The 21,263-nt window shown below is 40.7% G+C and overlaps 1 protein-coding gene across 1 annotated transcript; it reads right to left on the reverse strand.

Moving 5' to 3' along the window:
* Nucleotides 1-439: 439 nt before the first annotated feature.
* On the reverse strand, nt 440-19,950 carry LOC127157004 (cingulin-like protein 1). The gene is made up of 21 exons (XM_051100195.1): nt 19,928-19,950; nt 19,487-19,570; nt 18,561-18,714; nt 16,832-17,548; nt 16,650-16,744; nt 16,008-16,095; nt 15,112-15,219; nt 14,894-15,042; nt 14,667-14,802; nt 12,551-12,763; nt 12,226-12,432; nt 12,041-12,145; nt 11,656-11,808; nt 11,411-11,581; nt 10,013-10,156; nt 9,775-9,864; nt 7,539-7,622; nt 7,049-7,173; nt 6,862-6,970; nt 665-828; nt 440-578 (listed from the first exon to the last, which is right to left on the reverse strand). The coding sequence occupies exons 4-21, from the start codon at nt 17,546-17,548 to the stop codon at nt 488-490; spliced, it is 2,949 nt and encodes a 982-aa protein (XP_050956152.1). The 5' UTR covers nt 18,561-18,714; nt 19,487-19,570; nt 19,928-19,950; the 3' UTR covers nt 440-487.
* Between the last annotated feature and the right edge of the window lie 1,313 nt (nt 19,951-21,263).

Consider the following 21,263-nt stretch of genomic DNA (forward strand, 5'->3'; position numbering starts at 1 on the left):
GATCATGTGACACTTAAGACTGGAGTAACGATGCTGAAAATTCAGCTGCGCATCACAGGAATAAATTATATTTTAAGGTATATTAAAATAAAAACTATTATTTTATATTGTAATAACACTTTGCAGTGTTATTGTTTTTTTCTGTATTTTTGATCAAATAAATGCAGCCTGGATGAGCATAAGAGACTTCTTTAAAAACATTACAAGTCTTACTGATCCCAAACTTTTGAGTGTCAGTGTAAATATATGCTCAAAATATTACAGTAAAGTCAATTTCATTAAAACGTACAAACCATATTTATTTTTTCACAGTAACCCTTGATCAAACGGACACGAGGAATTAGAGCCGCATGTGACTTGTGATCAGCAGCTTCACTACTGTAAAATCATGATGCATTACTGCTCATTTTACCATAGTAACATTAGTAAATGTGTAATTGTGAAGACACACGTGAATGATGAATTACTGGAGTTACATGTTCAGCAGTTATTTTAGTGATGCATCAGTCTCATCTTCATCCTCCTCCACATCATCTTCATCAGCTGAACTCTGTGCTTTATTGGGTCTCGTGTTGCGCCTGCAGACGATCAGATGGGTCAGGGGTCAGGGGTCAGAGTGTGTGTGTGTGTGTGTTCAGTGAATCAGAGCGTGCACACGTCTCACCTGATGTGATTGCGGAGGCCGCAGATCTCTGTCTTCAGCTGATCGCTGATCTCCTGCTGCTCCTCCACGTCTCTCTGCAGCTTCTTCCGGCTGTTCTCCAGCCTCTCGATCTCCTCCTCGGCCTCGTCCAGCTGACGCTTCAGGGTTTTTAGTCGCAGAGCCAGCTGACACACAAACACACACAAACACACACAAACACACACAAACACACACAAACACACAAACAACACACACAGACCGAATGTGATGTGATGATTCTCATATTTCTAGAAAGGTTTAGTATATTTATATTCAATAAACGGACGATATTTAAGCACACATATCACTCACTGGTTAAAATATTGCTAAATGTGGCTGAATTATAAAAACTGGTACTTTCTCAGTACCTCATCTTTTACATCAGTGAGAGGTGGTGTACAGATGTAACAGTATTAAAGAAGATGTGCTGTTCCGATCTAGAATCGCTTTTCATTGACTGTAAGCCGTTCTATTCCCCAGTTTTGCTCGTTTATTCTCGTGAGCGTCTACATTCCACCGCAAGCGAACGTAAGCCTGGCTCTACAGAAACTCACTGATCAGATCGCAGACACGGAGCAAAAACACCCAGACTCTGTTTTAATCACTCTCGGGGACTTTAATAAAGCTAATCTCTCCTGTGAACTGCCCAAATACAGTCAACATGTTACATGTCCCACCAGAGACAGTAATATACCGGACCACTGTTACACAGTAATTAAAGATGCATATCACTCTGTCCCACGGGCAGCTTTGGGACTCTCTGATCACTGCCTGGTTCATCTTATACCGACCTACAGGCAAAAACTTAAATCTGCTAAACCTGTAGTGAAGACTGTAAAGAGATGGACCAATGAAACAGAGCGGGTTTTACAAGCCTGTTTCGAAAGGACTGATTGGAGCCTTTTTCGAAGCTGCTGCCACTGATCTGAACGAGCTCACAGAGACTGTAACATCCTATATCAGTTTCTGTGAAGATATATGCATTCCTACCAGGACTTATTTAACATTCAACAATGATAAGCCATGGTTTACAGCAAAACTCAGACATCTTCGTCAGGCCAAAGAGGATACCTTCAGAAAAGGGGATAGAGTCTTGTACAATCAGGCCAGGAACACACTGAATAAGGAGATTAGAGCAGCTAAAAGGACCTATGCAAAAAGGTTAGAAGATCAGTTTGCTTCAAACGACCCAGCCTCAGTGTGGAAAGGTCTGAAAGCCATCACAAACTACAAGACGCCATCCGCCAGCACTGAGGTGAATCAACAACTTGCTGAAGACCTGAATGAGTTTTATTGTAGATTTGAAACCCCCCACACCCGTTCTGACCATCTCCTTACACAACCATTAACACCTCCAACAAACCCCCCCCCGCACTTCAGATTAGTGAAGAAGATGTGCGCCAGGTCTTCAGAAAGAACAAAAGAAGAAAAGCACCAGGCCCGGACAGTGTGACAGCAGCCTGTCTGAAAACCTGTGCTGATCAGCTGGCCCCCATCTTTTCAGAGATCTTCAACAGGTCTCTGGAGTTGTGTGAAGTTCCATCATGCTTCAAACACTCCACCATCATCCCCGTCCCAAAGAAACCCAAAATTACTGGACAGACCAGGGACTTATGTGAGGATCATGTTTGTGGATTTCAGTTCAGCCTTCAACACCATCATTCCTACACTCTTCCAGACCAAACTAAACCAGCTCTCTGTTCCTAGCTCTATCTCTCAGTGGATCACCAGTTTTCTGACAGATAGACAACAGCTAGTGAGAATGGGGACATTAATGTCAAGTAGCCGCACCACCAACACTGGCGCCCCTCAGGGATGTGTTCTCTCCCACTGCTCTTCTCCCTCTACACCAATGACTGCACCTCTAAAGACCCCTCTGTCAAGCTCCTGAAGTTTGCAGACGACACCACACTCATCGGCCTCATTCAGGATGGTGAAGAGTCTGCTTACAGACAAGAGGTTGAGCAGCTGGCTGTCTGGTGCAGTCACAACAACCTGGTGCTCAACACGCTCAAAACAGTGGAGATGATCATAGACTTAAGGAGAAACCCCCCTGCTCTCCCCCCTCTCAGCATCATGGACAGCACTGTGGCTGCAGTGGAGACATTGAAGTTCCTGGGGTCCATCATCTCCCGGGACCTGAAGTGGGACACTCACACCCAGTCCACTGCAAAAAAGGCCCAACAAAGGTTGTACTTCCTTCGACAGCTGAGGAAGTCCAACCTGCCGCAGGAGCTGCTGAAACAGTTCTACTCAGCCGTCATCGAATCTGTTCTTTGCACATCAATAACTGTCTGGTTTGGCTCAGCTACAAAATCAGACACCAGAAGATTACAGAGAACGGTTCGGACCGCAGAGAGGATTATTGGTGCTCCCCTGCCCACCCTTCAAGAACTGTATACATCCAGAGTGAGGAAAAGGGCTCAGAAAATCACTCTGGATCCCTCACACCCATGTCATCCCCTTTTCGAACTTTTGTCATCTGGTCGGCGCTACAGAGCCACAAATACCAGAACAACCAGACATAAGAACAGTTTCTTCCCTCGGGCAATATACCTAATGAACAGTTAAATGTTCCAGACACCCCCCCCCACTGTGCACTAAAAATATGTGCAATAACCTTACATTTATGTGTTACCACCTACATCTCAGTACATCCCGACATCTCATTCTACTCTACTCTACTCTTCTATTCTATTCTGTTCTGTTCTTTTTCTATCATCTGTAGCACAACTGTATATACAATTTATTTATTTTCTTAAATCTTCTATTGCAATTTTTGTCTATTTATATTTACATGTGTGTATTTTTTTATTCTCAACTGATATTATTTTCTCTGTGGTGTTGTTGTTGTCGTCTCTGTGCACTGGAAGCCTGTGACACCAAAACAAATTCCTTGTATGCATAAGCATACTTGGCAATAAAGCTGTTCTGATTCTGATTCTGATTTTTTAGTCTTGTTTTCCAGCACAAATGTCTAAATGTTTATAAAGATACTTAAGGTATAAAGGCTTGTTTTATGAAAAACAATTAAATTAAGTACGTTTATGCCTAAAACAAGAAAAAATATCTGCTCATGGGGTCAGAAAAAAAGCACCTTAACTCAAAGGGAAAACAAGTCCCTTCTTCTGATGCCACTGCAAGATATTTGGGGGCCAAGTACCGAAGGTGCGATGGCACCTATTGTATCCACTGGCGTTCTTATTCTTCTTCTTCCGTTTCTTCCGCTCTAGAGTCTATAGCAGCTCACAGAACCACTTGTGGGAAAGTTGTGAAATTTTGCACACTGATAGAGGACAGTCCCAACATTAACCACAGCAAGTTTGGAGTCTCTAACTTTTGGACAAGTCCCTAACCACTTGTCCAAAAACTCAATCATTTTATTGCTAATAACTTTTGAACGATAAGGCACTGAAGGAAAATTCTTTCTTTTTCGAGCTCGTCCTAGACGGTGTCTGATTTTCACCAAAATTGGCTCAGATCATCTTCAGTCCATGCTGGCAAAAAGTTATAGAATTCAAGTTGATTAGTCAAACCGTTCTCAAATAACGCACGAATGAATTCTACAAAAAGCACACAAAAATGGTTGTGAGGCTATATCTCCGCAACGGTTTGGCGTATTGAGACCAAACTTGGTGTGTGTCATAACAAGCATGACCTGAGACTGCCTGCAGGAGATAAGAAAAATGGCTATTTTTTTTTAACTTCTGAATGGTTTGGCCAAAAACCTCTTTAGATTCGCTGCATCATGCCGACTCCAACCATACCCAATTTTCCCATGTCAGCCATTTTTGGTGCCAGCCATATCGAATTTTGTCCAAAAATGCTATATTTTAAGAACGCATTGACGTATTGTTCTGAAACTCAGTATGTGTCTTCGGCACCATGCCCTGACAGTACTCAAAAAGTTTGAAGAAAAAAAAAAAAAGTAAAAAAAGTAAAGTTTAAAAAGTAAAGTTCTTTAAAAGTAAAGAAATTTACAAAAATGCTAATAACTTCTGCTTACATTAGCCTATTGTAATGAAAGTGATCTCAATGCCAAGAACATTGATACCCATTATGCCAATATCGGCCAAACATCCTGTCTGCCATTCGGATTAATGTTGAAAACCTACTTTTTCTAACTCCTCCTAGACCGTTAGTCCAATTTTCACCAAATTTGACTCAGACCATCTTCAGACCTTGCTGACCAAAAGTTATGGATTTCGTGTCGATATATGAAATGGTTTCCATTTAGCGCATCAACGAATTAGCTGGAAAGATGCCAAACTACATCTGAGCCTGTATCTCTGCAAAACTTTGTGTGTGTCATTGTCACCTCACACAGAACACGCCACATATATTTGAAAACAGCACCACCTGTTGGTCAAAAGTGATAAGTCATTAAATTACATTATTAGCGGTTGTATTTAAAATTTTTCAGCCATTTCAACTGATCTCATCCTAAAATGGCTTTAATTACTCATTGTTGTAGTCGGTCTGTTGCTCCTTGCCGTGCTTAACTCCTCATTCTGCCTCTTTTGTGCTTGCAGCTTTATTTGTCCTTGTTTTCAGCAAAAACTCACTCAATTTTGATTCATTATTATGCCATTTGGCATCTCAAGTGAACATACCATATAAATGCATCATTTTTGCTTTTTGCAAAGTGAGCGTCATACTCCATAATATCAGCTCACACATCGTTAAAACACTTTACACTGTCTCAAATCAATCCTTCTTCATTACACAAGCCAAGACTGTCATATAACAAACACACTTCATCACTCATAAAACGCTTCAGTGACGTGTTTATACAACAATAAGGATTCTCTCTCTCTGTCTCTTGTGTTCAGATTGACTGCAGTAAATGTTTCATGTTTCCCATCATTCCTCAGCCGGTGATGAAACTCTGTGTTCAGCTACATCCAAATATTTAGATGACAATGCATTTTTTTATTTATATATTTCAATATGGTTTTACTGTAGAAATGTAGCACATTTGTATCTTATTCGGTTTTGATACATTTGAACTTAACTTGAACTGGCCTGGAGGTTCATAGAGGAGTTTTGTTGTTTGTGTTCAGTTTGTGTCTGAAAGAGTTAAAGTCATTTAAAAGATGTTTTCATTTGATTCTGATAAATGATGATAAATGATGCAGTTTATCCACACAGATGCTGCTGTGCTGAGTGAAGAGTTTAAAAAAAAAACTGACCCTCGGCCTTAAAACACACCTGTATGCCTTAGCTTTCATCTCGAGCTGAGTTTGGACATTGTGACTAGCCAGGTTTCCATCCAAGGATTTTTTTGCAGAAAAATATTTAGCGCTTCAAAATTTTTACCGATATAGCTGATGGAAATGCCATTTATCAATAAAATTTCTCATGTGTCGACACAATCTTTTTCTGTTTGACTTTAGCGCGTAAATTCTATATCGATACTTCAAATGTCGCAAAAACTGTTTGGAAACACTTTAGCCTATAGGCAGCGTCCGTTTTCACGCTGTTGCTCACGTTAAAATAATTAATAAAAATAATTTCTCTGTAGTTCAAAATCATATTCATATTATTAAACTGTATCTAAAATGATTTTTATATGGTAAGAGAAAGACGAATTACCTTTCAAACATACATATCTTAATCTGATGTTCTTTTAGATTTAAATTAAATTCCATTAAAAAAATTCCTTCCATTAAATTTTAAGTATTTGTGGAGTGATGGGAAGTAAAATAACATGTTTTTCAATATGTTTGGCTGACTGTATTTTATGACACTTAACAGGCTTAAAAAAAACCACTCATGCCACTTGTTAATAAAAATAATTTAATGTAGGCCTATACAATTAAATAGCAGCCTATATAATAAAGTTCGTTTCAAACAGATGAAGAACAGGCTATTAGCCCATGTCATTTGCACAATGGTAAAATTATGTATGTAAACACCTCAAGGGCAATTTTTTTTGCGAAAAACCAAAACTTCTGCAACAATTTGTCTTTTTAGGGATGGCGACATCACGCACAATGTTTTATCAGTAAAAAGCCAGTTGGATGGAAACAGGCTGGAAACGTGGCAATTGTTACTTTGGTCAGTCATCGTTGTTGTTAAATGTGTTATATAAATAAACTGAACTGAACTGACCCGAGTGTTGAGAAACGGGTCCTAGCGATTGGACAAAACTGTACGAATGTGTGTGCGAAGGTCACCTGATCTCTCTGGTCCTGCAGCGAGAGCTTCTCCTCCTCCAGATGCAGCGTCAGCTCCTTCATGCGGCGCTCCAGCCTGCGGTTCAGCTGCTGCAGGTCGCTCTTCTCCCTAATCGCAGACAGAGGAACAGAGCGTCAGAACGGCAGGAGACGCCGTCAGTCGGCAGCGTCCGGTGCGTTTCCTCACTTCTCCTCTCCCAGCAGCCTCTCCTCCAGCTCCTGCACGTGGAGCTGCAGTTCGGAGACGACGGCGTCCTGACCGAGGCGCTGAGATCCCTCCAGCTGCGACACGCGGCCCCGCAGATCCTTATTCTACAGGACAGCAGACACGGGAGCTCTAAACAAACCTGATTCAGACTTCATATGTTAAATAATCAGCCCCTGAAATAAAGTCCCCTGGAGATTTACAATAATATTTCAAGAAAAAAGAAGTTGAATATGATGTGAATGTGTAAATAAAGTGAATTTAGCACAACTTGCATTCCTGCATGATTGTTAATCTCACAACACTGATACTGCCATTTCAGTTTTAGTTTATTTTATTTTTCATTTTATTTTCTTTGTTTTAATTTCACATTCAATTTAGAAAACTGAGAGATGTATTATATATTTCAGTGAAATGTCTGATTCTAAACTAAATGATGTTTATATTCATATATTTGAGTGAAGTCGTTCACCTGTCGCTCCAGACGGATTTTGTCACATTCCAGCTCGTGTCGAGCGGCTCGTTCCTGCAGCAGTTCAGCTCTCACCTGCTCCATCTGACACACACACACACACACACACACACTTATAACACAGCACACTCACATACACAACACACACTTTAACAATTTATTTAAATCCACTTAAAAGAAAATAATCTACAGGGACATAAATATTACAGATGTAGCATACAACAGATCTTCACAATATTAAGCATGAATAATTTTAACAAAATAAGAGAGATGATACAAATGCATGATATTTTCTTATTTAGTACTATGCTGAGTAAGATATTTTACATAAAAGATGTTTACATATAGCCCACAAGACAAAAAAAAAAATTGTGAAATTAATAAAATAACCCCCTTGAGAAGTTTGGGAACCCTTGGTTCTTAATACTGCGTGTGGTTACCTGGATGATCAAAAACTGTTTTTTGTTTAGTGATGGTTGTTCATGAACCCCTTGTTTGTTCTGAACGGTTAAACAGAGCACTCTTCTTCAGAAAAATCCCCCAGCTCCTGCTGATTCTTCAGTTTTCCAGCATCTTTTGCATATTTGAACCCTTTCCAACAATGGCTGTATGATTTTGAGATCCATCTATTCACACTGAGAACTACTGAGAGACTCAGACACAACTATTAAACAAGGTTCAAACACTCACTGATGCTCCAGCCCGGAAATTCTTTTTGAATTTGAAGATCGAGGTAAATTATACTTAATTTGCCTTTTGGGAAACATGCAAGTATCTTCTGCTGCTTTCGAAGGGCAGTACCAAATGGAAAATAAATGACATTTCAACAAAACAAGAAAAATTTGGACATCTTCATTCTGTCCAAAAGTTTTCACTCCCGGCTCTTAATGCATCATGTTTCCTTCTGGAGCATCAGTGAGTGTTTTAACCTTGTTTAATAGTTGTGTTTGAGTCTCTCAGTTGTCCTCAGTGTGAAAAGATGAATCTCAAAATCACACATCATTGTTGGAAAGGGCTCAAATATGCAAAAGATGCTGGAAAACTGAAGAATCAGCAGGAGCTGGATGTTTTCTGAAGAACAGCAGCAGTTTAACTGTTCAGAACAAACAAGGGGTTCATGAACAACTTTCACTAAACATAAAACAGCCGTAGGTCATCCAGGGAACCACACAGTACTAAGAACCAAGGGTTCCCAAACTTTTGAAGGGGGTTATTTTATTTTTTGTCTTGTGGACTATATGTAAACATCTTTTATGTGAAATATCTTACTGAGGATAATACTAAATAAAAAAATAACATGTATTTTGTATGATCTCTCTTATTTTTTTTCAAATTATTCACATTTTCATAGATTCTGCAAGGGGTTCCCAAACTTTTGCATGTCACTGCATAACACAACACACACACGAACACACACTGGTTTTCGTGGATTGCGCATTCATCACATTCTCTCCACAGTATTCATGTATCATGACTGTGTTTGTCATTATTCATGTTTATTAGTCATTAATATGTGACCTTATGAAACTGCTCATGATGTGTGTGTGTGTGTGTGTGTGTGTGTGTGTGTGTTATTCTAAGGGTGTTTTGTGCTTCTTTGTGACCGGAACAAAACTGAGCGACTCTAATTTGTGAGACACGGCTGAATGAAGGCCAGAAATAGACAACTAGAGAACTAGACAACTAGAACACTTTAAACAGGGTCAGAAACACACACAGTCCATTAGACACTGACCACAATCACGACCTACTTACACACACACACACACACTCAAGATCTGTCCAGTGTGTGTGTTCTTGTTTATCCTACATTGTAAGGACCAAATGTTCCCACAAGGATAGTAAATCCTGAAATTTTTGACATTGTGGGGATCGGCACTGAATCATCAATGAACTGACTTTAACTGGAAAAAAATCTCTCTTTGTTATAGACTGACTGCATTATCAACACACTGTTTCCCTGTTTAATACTGTAAAGCTGCTTTGACACAATCTGTATTGTATAAAGCGCCATATAAACAAAGCTGACTTGACCAGCCTGCGGTCGCCATCAGGGAAAAAATGATTAAAAATACTAAATGATGTTTATCAAGCGTATGCAAACAGGTTTTGTGTAAGGAGTAGGGTTGGGTTAGAGGAGAGAAAATATTGTGTGGTCAGTATAAAAACAACAGAAGTCTATGGAAAGGACCCACAGCTCACAGAAACACAATGTGTGTGTGTGTGTGTGTGTGACCTGCTCTCGTCCTCGTTCCAGTCTCTTCATGAGCGCGTCTGAGCTGCTGCGCTCCTCTGATACACACCGCTCCAGCTCACACACTCGCACCTATACACACACACACACACACACACGCGCACGCTTTAAACACAGTCTTCTGAAATCAACTGGAGATTAAAGTTCAGAATATGTGTGTGAGTGTGTGTTTGAGTCACATATGTGAGTGTGAAATGTCTGTTTGTGTGTGTGTTTGTACCTCCATGAGTTTGCTGTGTCTGTCGTCGTGTGTGTGTCGTTTCTCCTCCAGCTCTTTTATTCTCTTCTGCAGCTGCTGAGATTTCAGTTCAGCCTCATTCAGATCAAACTCACAGCGAGAGAGTTTCTCCTCTAACACACACCGCTGAACACACACACACACACACAATATGAGGACAGGAACACTCAACGTCACCAGTGATTGTGTGTTTTTTATATATACACTGCTGATCAAAAGGTTGAGATCTGTACGATTTTTTAATGGTTTTTAAAGACATTTCTTCTGCTCATCAAGGCTGCATTTACTTGATCAAAAATACAGAAAAAACTGTAATATTGTGAAATATTATTCCAATTTAAAATAACTGTTTTCATAGTTAATATGTTTTAAAATGTAATTTATTTCTGTGATGCAAAGCTAAATTTTCAGCATCATTACTCACCCATGGTCCTTCAGAAATCATTCTAATATGCTGATTTATTATCAAGTTGTGCTGCTATTAATTAATTGTGTAATTATTATGTATATATAAATACAAACACATTCTTGTATACATTTAAGAAATATTTACAAGTATATGTATTTATTATAATTTGTATATCATTTATTTTATACACTAAATATTTTGTACATAAATACCATATTTCTCTTAAAGGGGTCATCGGATGCCCATTTTCCACAAGTTGATTTGATTCTTTAGGGTCTTAATGAAAAGTCTATAATATACTTTGATTAAAAATTCTCAATGATTGTGTAATGACCCCTTTAAAAATATACATTAGTTTGTGTGTATTTATATATACATAATAATTACACACATAAATTAGGCAGACTCAAACTTTTATTCTGTATTAATCGTTTGACAGCTCTAAAATTAATTTTATTCACCAAGGATGTGTTAAATTAATAAAAAGTGATAGCATAGATTTACATTGTTAGAATAAATGTTGTTCTTTTTAACTTTTTATTCATCAAATAACCCTGAAAAAAAAAAAAAAAAAAAAAAAAATCACAGGTTCCAAACAAATATTTGGCAGCACAACTGTTTCCAACATTGATAATTCTAATAATAAATCAGTATATTAGAATGATTTCTGAAGGATCATGTGACACTTAAGACTGGAGTAACAGCTGATGAAAATTCAGCTTTGCATCACAGAAATAAATTATATTTTAAAGTATATTAAAATAATAGCTATTAATTTATATTTTAATAACATTTTGCAGTATTACAGTTTTTTTTCAGTATTTTTGATCAAATAAATGCAGCCCTGATGAGCATAAGAGACTTACTGCAAGTCTTACTGATCCTAAACTTTTGACCGGCAGTGTGTGTGTGAGTGTGTGCGTGTGTGTGTGAGTGTGAGTGTGTGTGTGAGTGTGAGTGTGAGTGTGTACCTCTCTCTGGTATTCCTGTGCGGCGTGTGTGTGTGTCTGTAGTTGTGTGTGTGTGTTGTGTAGCTGTGTGTGTAGCGTGTCCAGATCTCTCTGGCTCTGATCTCTGAGCACGTCCACCTCCTCCTGCAGCCTCTGCGTCTCCTGCTCTGATCCCGTCACCGCCGCACTCATCTACACACACACAGAGAACGAGTGCGATCAGAACGTCACCTCCATCAGACGAGGAGTCGCGCATCTCCTCTCACCTCGTCGTGCAGTCGCTCTAACACTCGGTCCTGGCTCCTCCTCTCCTCCTCTAACTCACTGCGTCTCCTCTGCAGTTCCTCAGTCCGACGGCGCTCCTCCTCGAACCGCTCCTTCAGCTCGCGATGAGCTCGAGTCAACCTGCTCAGCTCACCCTGAGACACAGACGACACGGGTCAGCTTTATTTCTACAGCGCTTTATGCAACACAGATCCAGTCAGAGCAGCTTCACAGTGTTAAACAGGAAAATAGTGCGTCAATATTTGAGTTCTTTTGCGCGTCGACTTGCGCTTGAATGCGTTAAAATTGCTTGAATGTTTAAATTGGAGAGGCATAAAACACATGCAAATTATATTTATTGAACTGTCATGAAGATGGACAGGTTACCTGCGTGTCCTCCAGGTGTCTCATCAGGGCTCGGTTGGCTCCACACATGTCGTCCTCCTGCTGTCGGACCTCCTGCAGCTCCTCCTCCAGATTCCGTTTCTCCATCTGATCACCAAAAAAACACCGGCGCTGAAACCGCTACTGTTCACACTGCAGCTTTAGCAGAGAATCTTGCTGATTCTCACCGTCAGCTGCTCCACACGTTCTGTGAGGAGCTTCTCCTGCTCCTGCTTCTGCTGGATGAGGTGGTCGAGGGAGGAGATCTGCTCCTCCAGAGCGCTGATCTTCAGCTGGAGCTCTGCTTTAGTCTGCTTCAGCTCAGCGATCAGCGTCTGACCGGCTCCTTTCTCTGCCGCCACCTCCAGAACCTTCTGACCCAGCAGAGCCACGCTCTGGAGCAGAGGAGGAGGACGGAGGCGCGTCGAGTCAGCTTTAATTCTACAGCGCTACGTAGCTAGGCTGAATGTGATATGAATGTTAAATGAAATGAAAAACAATATACAAACGTGCCTCTTTGGCCTCCTGTGTGGCTTCCAGGAGTCTGTGGATCTCCTGCTGGTGCTCCTCCTGCAGCGCCTCCACGTCTCTGGCGTGAGCGGAGATCTCCTCCTCTAGCGCCCCCCGCAGGGCCGTCAGCTCCCTGTCCCGCCGGTGTAGCGCCTCCTCCTGCTCCTCCTGCACTCGCTGCAGGGCCTCGAACTCCCCGCGCAACTCAGACAGATCCTGAGAGATCCATGAAGATGAAGGGGTCAGAGGGGGTCAGAAAGGGGTCAAAGAGGGGTCGAAGGGGGGTAAATGGGGTGTCAGCGGGGTCAGAGAGGCAGGGTTTCTGCAGGTTTTATGAGGGTAAATTTAAGACTTTTTTAAGACCTTTTCAAGACCAGCTACAGAAAATTTAAGGAAAAAAAAATTTCACTTTCAGATTAGCAGCAATTCAGCGTCTTTGTTCTGTTGTTTTTAGTTCATTTGAGTTTTCCCTCTTTTCCTTGCTTTCCTTCGGTAAAAGTGCAGTGCACATTTTACTTTCACTTTCAAATTAGCAGCAATTCAGCATCAAGCAGTTGTTTGCTTTTAGTTTGTTTGAGTTTTCCATTTTTTCTTCACTTTCCTTTGGTTTTAAGTAGCGTGTAAACAGGGCCGCTGTTGGCCAAATGGGTGCTCTAAGTATATTGTATTGTTGTGCCCCCTCCCTCATTATGGAAGTATTAAAAATAAAACACCTATTATACAGGGTCAAAAGAGAACTTTAATAAAATATAAAAGTAAATGAATAAATTGCAATTAAATTGTATTATTTATAAATTATAGTTGTAGATCTAGACCAGGGGTCACCCAACCCAGTCCTGGAGGGCCGGTGTCCTACAGAGTTTAGGAAAAGAAGGAAAGGACGTGACGTGTGGCTAAGTACGGTGACCCATACTCGGAATTTGTGCTCTGCATTTAACCCATCCAAGTGCGCCCGGGGAGCAGCTGGGGGTTCGGTGCCTTATAATATAATTTTTGGGGTTGAAAACCACGCCAGTGTATTTTGTCACGTTTTCTTGACAACCACGAAAATAATTAAAATACAGATACGAGCATGGCATCATTAGAAACTGCAATGGGTCTACTTTTATTTGTATATAGTCATAATAACAAAAACAATGTGCTTTTGTAAAATAAAGAAAACAAACAGGGTGTGCTCTCTCTGTCTCCGGGAACTTTCTTCACAGGCACAAGAATAAAACAACCTGGATCTCAGTGAATATGTGCCTCACATACGTGACACGCATGCAGCTGAGTCTCACAGCTGTAACACACAATATACATGTTTGTCCATACCACTGCATTTTCTCTCAAATAGAGTTTTATATTTGCGAATCACTTTCCATTTGTTTGAAAGTTGAGTTTTTCTTTGCAAAGCAGATTGTTTATTTGCAAAACGCTGGATTTGTTTGATGAATATTGGCACAAAATTTACTCCATACCAGTTGTCCACTCGTGAGTACGAACGTCCCAGTAGGACCCGAACACAGCATTACTCTACTGTATGTGTATATGTATTAGGGATGCAACAATACAGTTAGTCTGCGGTTATAATTAACATGAAACTTCCACTAGTCCACTAGAGCTTAAATAAATGGCAGAAGTTTTCAAAATCCAAAATATTTTTAAAACATTCTTAAAACGCTCCTCCATAGTCTCGTCTTTCTCACCTCTCTCTTCTTGTCAGTCAGATCCGCTCACTTTCTGCGATGAGACTCGGCACACTGCATCGAGCAGCCGCGTTCACTTTAAATTATATTGTCTGTTCTCTAACTGAACTCAATGATTTTTATTATGACAAGTTCTTCTTCGGGTGACTTGATAGATGAAGCTGCACGTTCTCGCCATCTACCACGTATTGTTTAATTAATGTTGAGCAACCTACACCATGTAGGACAGAAATTATGCTTTCGCTTTACTTTAAAATGAAACACAAGAGGAAGCAATCCCTCATGAAAATGAATGCCATGATCATATGAATTTGAGACTTGCTTCTCTGATTTAAGACCTTAATTCACGGAAAAGCAATTTAAGACTTTTTAAAACTTTTTTATGACCCACAGAAACCCTGGAGAGGGGTCAAAGGGGTCATAGGTCGTACCTGCAGCAGTCTGTCTCTCTCTCCAGCCTCGCAGCTCTTAGCGCTGTCTAACTCATCGTGGATGTCAGACAGCTGCTGCTGCAGATCCCTCATATCAGAACGACACTGATCACGAGCCCTTCTGGCCTGCAGGAGTCTGAACACACACACACACACACACACACACACACACATAAGTGACTGTGTGTGTCTGTGTACATTAGTGTGTGTGTGTGATCTCTACTCACTGGTCCAGTGATGTCTGCAGCTCTTTCTCCATGTCCGTGAGCTTGTGGCGGAGTGTGATCTGCTCCTGTTCGCTCCTCTCTAGCGCCTCCTGCAGTCTCTTCAGCTCTGCGTTTGTCTCCTCTTTCTCCTCTGACAAACCGTCGCTGTCCTGCAGAGACACAGATGACGTCAGACGGGACACAAACGGACTGACTGTGCTCATATTTCATTCAATCACCTGCTTGGCCTCCTGCAGCTGCTGCTGTAAGAGACTGACGTGTCTCTCTAGCGCCGCCCTTCTGTCTTTAAGATCATTCACCTCCTCCAGAGGAGCTGCGAACGCAAACTATTCAACACGCGCAAATCAGTCAGTGTTTACTGGAACGACTCAAAACGGTAACCACATGTTTATATTTATCAACCACAAAACCAGTCGTAAGTATCACAGGTATATTAGTAACAATAGCCAACAATTCACTGTATGGGTCAAAATGACTGTTTTCTTTTTAGCCAAAAATCATTAGGATGTTTAGTAAAGATCATGTTCCAGGAAGGTAATTTGTCATTTTCTACCGTAAATATATTAAAACTTAAATTTTTGATTAGTAATATGCATTGCTAAGAACTTTTTTTACACCCTCAGATTCCAGATTTTCAAATAATTGTATCTCGGCCAAATGTTGTTCTGTCCAAACAAACCATACATCAATAGAAAGCTTTTTATTCAGCTTTCAGATGGTGTATAAATCTCAGTTTCTAAATTCACGCTTATGACTGGTTTTGTGGTCCAGGGTCACATATATTGTTTACATTTCATGAGGGGGTTTTTTCCATTTCAAGGAGTCTTTCATCTCCTTTTTCATTTTACATAAACAAATTTATTTCACACATTTTTTTTAAATACCTTTTTAATACTTATTCCAATACGCCATTATGCTATTAATAATTTAATCTTATATTTATGTAGTCTGTTAGATGCCTTTATATTAGTTGTCCAAGTACCAGAAGTTACTACAATAAAATTGTTGAAATTTGTTTTGTTTGCAAACACAAACCCCATATTCACAGCAGTAGTTTAAAGTACTACGGTACTGTGATGGAAGCTCAGGGTTATCGTGGTAAATGTCCACTCACCTCCTCCAGCGCTCTGAACTTCAACATGTGGATCTTGTCAAACATGAGCTCCACCCTCTGCCTGATAACGGCTTCACCCTCACAGGACCTGAGAGAAAGCAGCCGCAGAAACACAGCTCTGAGTCACAGCAGTTTGACCTGCATCAGTCACTTTCACCCACAGAAAGCTCGTGTGACTCGGCATCAGTCTTTCTGGAGCTTCAGCACATCTGTGTTTATTTCTCCTGAGGCTGAACAAATAAATTCATGCAGGTTTGGAGCGACATGAGGGCGAGTAAATAATGACAAACAAGCTGAACTACCGGTTTAAGTTCAAAACCGTGACTCTGGTTCCTCAAAATCAGGAACAAACCCGGTTCTCATTCAGGTTCATCTGATGTGCGGAAGACAAACAGGAGTCTGACGTGAATCTACATTCGTCCAGCTGTACAAACACATCACTGTGAGAGGAATGAGGAGGAGCAATGCTTTCTGGGACGTTCATCGGGAGATTCCAGGAAAGCGTGAGACATTTTTATCATGATATGTAGCATAATGCTGAATATCACCATATTCATACTGACTACAGTATTTCATTTCGGAGAATCCCATGTACATATAAACACAGCCACACATTCTGTAAGTGAAGCAGTTCGCTCTCACCCGTCTTTCAGGTAGTTAACCATCACCAGTTTTGCGGTTTCCTCATCGGGCTGATCCGGAAGCTCTCGGCGTCCTTTCAGAAGGTCAGGTGTGGCCTTGGAGACACGTGACATAACGAATCATGAATCAGTAGAGATGAATCAAACACATTCAAATCAATTGTGAGTGTCTGTCGTCTCTACCTGTCCGCTGCCGTTCTCCTCGTTGACCTCTGACCTCTCCCCCTGCCCTGACTGCGCGAAGCCGCCGACTTCCGTTCTGATCCCGTCCGACCTGGACTCCAGACTTCTGGAGCGCCTCTTCTCCTCAGGCGCGATTCTGCCGCGGTGACCGACTCGGCCGGTCCGAGGGGATCCTGCGCTGGCCGTCCCGGTGTCGTACGTCTCGGAGGCGGGTACGGACATCCTGCAGATGATATGAGACGGCTGGCAGGGAACGCTCTCTACCGCCGGCTCCTGGACTCGGTCCCGACCCGCTCCCGGCACCGGGATCCTGGCTCTCTTCACCATCACGGGCGAGGAAGGGCTGCTGCACCAGCCGCGGCTGTTTCTGGGATCGTAGGGTTTCAGGATCTCAGGGTTCCTCTGGTAGTTCAGCAGCTGGACCGAAGGGTTCTTGAAGACTCTAAGAGATCTGTGATGATCCGGTCGAGGGGTTTGAGTGCTTGAAGCGCCGCCGCTCATATTGGACACAAACTCCTGCCGCCGATGCTCCGCGAGGAAGACGTCGGGATACTCGGGAGAACGTGGCACGCGTCTCCCCTGAGCGTTCAGGACCACGTACGGCCGGCCGGAGATGCCCTGGACCTGGACTTGGACCCCAAACGATCCCGAATCGTCCTGAGACGCCCGAACAGGGTCAGACTGAGATCGCCCATCCTGAGCGCCGAACGACTCCATCTAGAAAACAATCACTGACTCTCAGTCCAGACTGACGGAGAATCCTGACAGCGAACGACACACTTACACTGACGTCAGCGTGAGAAACAATGAGTGTTTACAGCACAAACACACAGAATGATGACGACTCTGCTCTCTGAATGGGGCCGTTACATAGACTGCTACTGTTCTTACATTCAGAAACTACAGACTCACCCTAACAGAAAGCATTCTGTGTTTTTACAATGAAAAAAAGAATTTTGTTTACCTCATTTTATACCAATTTCAGGTTTAGCTCACTATACATTTGTGACCCTGGTCCACAAACCCAGTCTTAAGGTAGGGTACATTTGTAGCAATAGCCAAAAACCAGATCACATTTTCTTTTATGGCAAAAATCATTAGGATATTAAGATAACGTTTCATGACAATATTTGTAAATTTCCTACCGTAAATATATATAAACATATTTTTTTATTAGTAATATGCATTGCTAAGAACTTCATTTGGACAACTTTAAAGGCGATTTTCTCAGTATTTTTATTTTTATTTTTTTTTTTTTTGCACCCTCAGATTCCAGATATTCAAATAGTTGCATCTCGACCGTCTTATCCATACATCAATGGAAAGCTTATTTATTTCAGATGACGCTAGTTTTGTGGTCCAGAGTCACATTTGTCCTTGAAATATGATGATGTAGGTACAAACACACAAACACACACAATCCTCCTTCAAACTAGACTTATAAACAAACTTGCGTAGAACCAAAATTATACTGAGGACCTTCATATTCAGTAAATAATTTCTAAATTCAAGATACATGTATTTCTCATGATGACAGGACTTTACGCAAAACTGTTGTTTTAGCCAAGGACAGAAAACATTCTCCTTATCGTCAGTCAGTTTATCAGAGGATTTCAGAGACTGCACACAGCGGTAATAAAAGCTGGTTAAAATGGTCAGTTTACACTGTTAATAGATCAGTTCTTGTAATGGTGAGAGTTGAAGTTATTGTGAATTAAAGTGATCTTACCGCTGCAGTCTTCAGTCACAAACACAGAACTTCAGCACAGAAACTCAGCGGGGAGATCAGATGTAGACACGCCCCCTCGGTTCTGATTGGACAAGAGCCGGACGAGTCCGCTTCTGAAACTCCGCCTCCGACTCTCTGGGGACCCGCCCACACCCTAAACACACTCACACACTCCATATGACTTTAATCAAGGACAGTTTTCTTTTCAGCCCAGAAACACTTTTTAAAATATGAATATGATGCTTTGCCAATAACTGTGATTTATCAAACAGAAAACGCATGTTTAGCTCAATTAGATGTTTAGCTCAATTTGAAAACTCTGTGAAAAGAACACAACATCTGATGAATGCAATGCCATTGGTAAAAAAGCACGATTTAAAAACAGTCATAGCGCTAAGGGTGTGTTTCTGTCACAATGAGCAACTATTTGGACGTACTAAAAGATGAAGAGAGTGAACGAAAGCGAGAACAAGACAAAGCAAACATTAGTCTTGTGGACGCAGATGACATGTGATTCTCTCCCGAAGATCAACAGATGCTGACAGACTGTGATGAACGGGTTAGTCAGGCTGTTTGTGTGCAAATAAACACTTCACTTCAGCAGAAACACACACACACACGCTGGGATGTTTAGCTCACTGATGTTCACTGTATGAATAGAGTTGCATGAATAGAGGATCCAAAATGAAATCTGAAAAGAAATATAACATTCTAAAATATAACATTCTAAAATGCAACATGTAACACACCAAATTGCCAGATGTCACATTCTAAAATGAGAAATGTAACACTGTAAATGGCCAAATGTAACATTCTAAAATGCAACGTAACACTAATGGCAAATTGTAACATTCTATAATGCAAACAGTAACACATGGGATGTTTCGCTCACTGATGTTCACTGTATGAGAAGAGCTGCACATCACCTTTCCTTGTGCTCCACTGAAGACAGAAAGTCCCACAGAACTGTCATTTTCATTTGAAGAACACGAGTGAGATCTCAGTGTGTCCTGCTGCCAAACATCCCAGAGAAAAGAACAGTCAACCAGACAGATGTGGCATTAAATAAGAAGATTTTTGGGGTTTTGTCACATTTAATGAAATAATTTAAATAAATACAAAGACATCACAATATTAATTGCATTTCAGTTATCGTCACTGATTTTATTTGCACTCAGGCTTGTGCATTCAGACAGACTCAATTTCAGTGAAACATCCTGACTGCGTTTCGAGCGATTCACTGAATCACTTTGTAAGTAATCGGTTAAACTGATTCAGAGTTCGGAAAATATTCGTTTCTCTCATCACTAGGTAAATCTGGGTTTCTAATACTGTATATTTGGGAATTATCAGTGACAAAAACGCACGTCTCATTTCCTCTTTAAGCGTGGATTTTAGTTCGATCTGTTTTCGGAGTTTACGGCGATCAAATGCCGTTTTGAAGTGATTGGGTGAGTCAGTGTGTAATGTGATTGATTAATGAGGCACAGCTGATCCAGTCTGACAATCACTCCTTGTTCAAGAAGATCTGGAGGAATTTCAGCTGGAACTGATCTTCAGGTAGCTCTGAATCTGCTGTCAGAAACACATTTCACTCTCAAGCTCCATTTCCTTCCCCATGAACAACTGATCTGTGATGTTCACAGCGAACACCAGCAGTTCCATCCTGGAACAAACCTGCCACCGCCACATAATGAAGTGAGATTATGATGATTATGAAGAACATCAGTATCATCAAGCTCTTCTATGAGCTTTCATTCAGCAGACTCTTGTTTGCTAAAGTAAAGACAGTGAGTCTGACTGTAGCTCAGTTTCAGCTCGTGCTGTGATGATTCAGTCTCAGATCTGCTGCTGTGAAAATGATTCTCTCGTGTTTGATTCACTTTAATTTTCAGACGGAGCAGGTGATGTGCACCCTCCCCTCATTAATGTTTGTTTATTTATTTATCTATCTTTGTGTAACTTTTAGAATTTGTATGGATTTTTATCAAGTTTTCTAATTCTTTTAATCAACTTTTTAGGTGCTTTTAACTTCATGAATTTTCTAACTTTAAATTATTGCTTTTATTGTTGAATGTTTGATCTGTATGTAATGGCTGTTGAGGCTGATATGGAATAAAATGGAAGTGCAACTAACCAAACTGCTTTACTGTTTGTCTCCTCATTACTAAACAAACCGGCCTTATTTTGATCTGTTTTCGAATGATACAATTAATCTGAGCACATCACCTATATTACATGTGACCTTGGACCACAAAACCAATCATAATGATTTTTTTTTTTTTTTTGAAAGGTAAATAAAAAAACCTTTCCATCTGAAATATGGTTTGTTAGGATAGGACAATATTTGGCTGAGATACAACTATTTCTGAGGGTGCAAAAAAAAAAAAAATCAAAATACTGAGAAAATCGCCTTTAAAGTTGTCCAAATGCAGTTCTTAGCAATGCATATTACTAATCAAAAGTTTTGATATTTATGGTACGAAATTGACAAAATATCTTCATGGAACGTGATCTTTACTTAATGATTTTTGGCATCAAAGAAAATAATTATTTTGACCTGTACAATGTATTGTTGACTCTTGCTACAAAGTCCACATCTGAAGTGGATCAAAAAAGTTAATCAAAGTTGTCCTAAGACAAGAACGGGTATTGTTTTGGTTTAAGGATGACTTTGATGAAAGGTTTTGATATACTCCTGTA

Source organism: Labeo rohita, chromosome 25, assembly GCF_022985175.1.
Source record: "Labeo rohita strain BAU-BD-2019 chromosome 25, IGBB_LRoh.1.0, whole genome shotgun sequence".
NCBI classification, from domain to species: Eukaryota; Metazoa; Chordata; class Actinopteri; order Cypriniformes; family Cyprinidae; genus Labeo; species Labeo rohita.

Coding starts and splice junctions, on each gene's coding strand:
- LOC127157004 (XM_051100195.1), bottom strand. CDS start 17,548: ATGGAGTCGTTCGGCGCTCAGGATGGGCGATCTCAGTCTGACCCTGTT. Junction 15,043..15,111: donor AGCTGCAGGAGGCCAAGCAG/GTGATTGAATGA, acceptor GTGTCTCTGCAG/GACAGCGACGGTTTGTCAGA. Junction 10,157..11,410: donor CACAGGAATACCAGAGAGAG/GTACACACTCAC, acceptor GTGTGTGTTCAG/CGGTGTGTGTTAGAGGAGAA.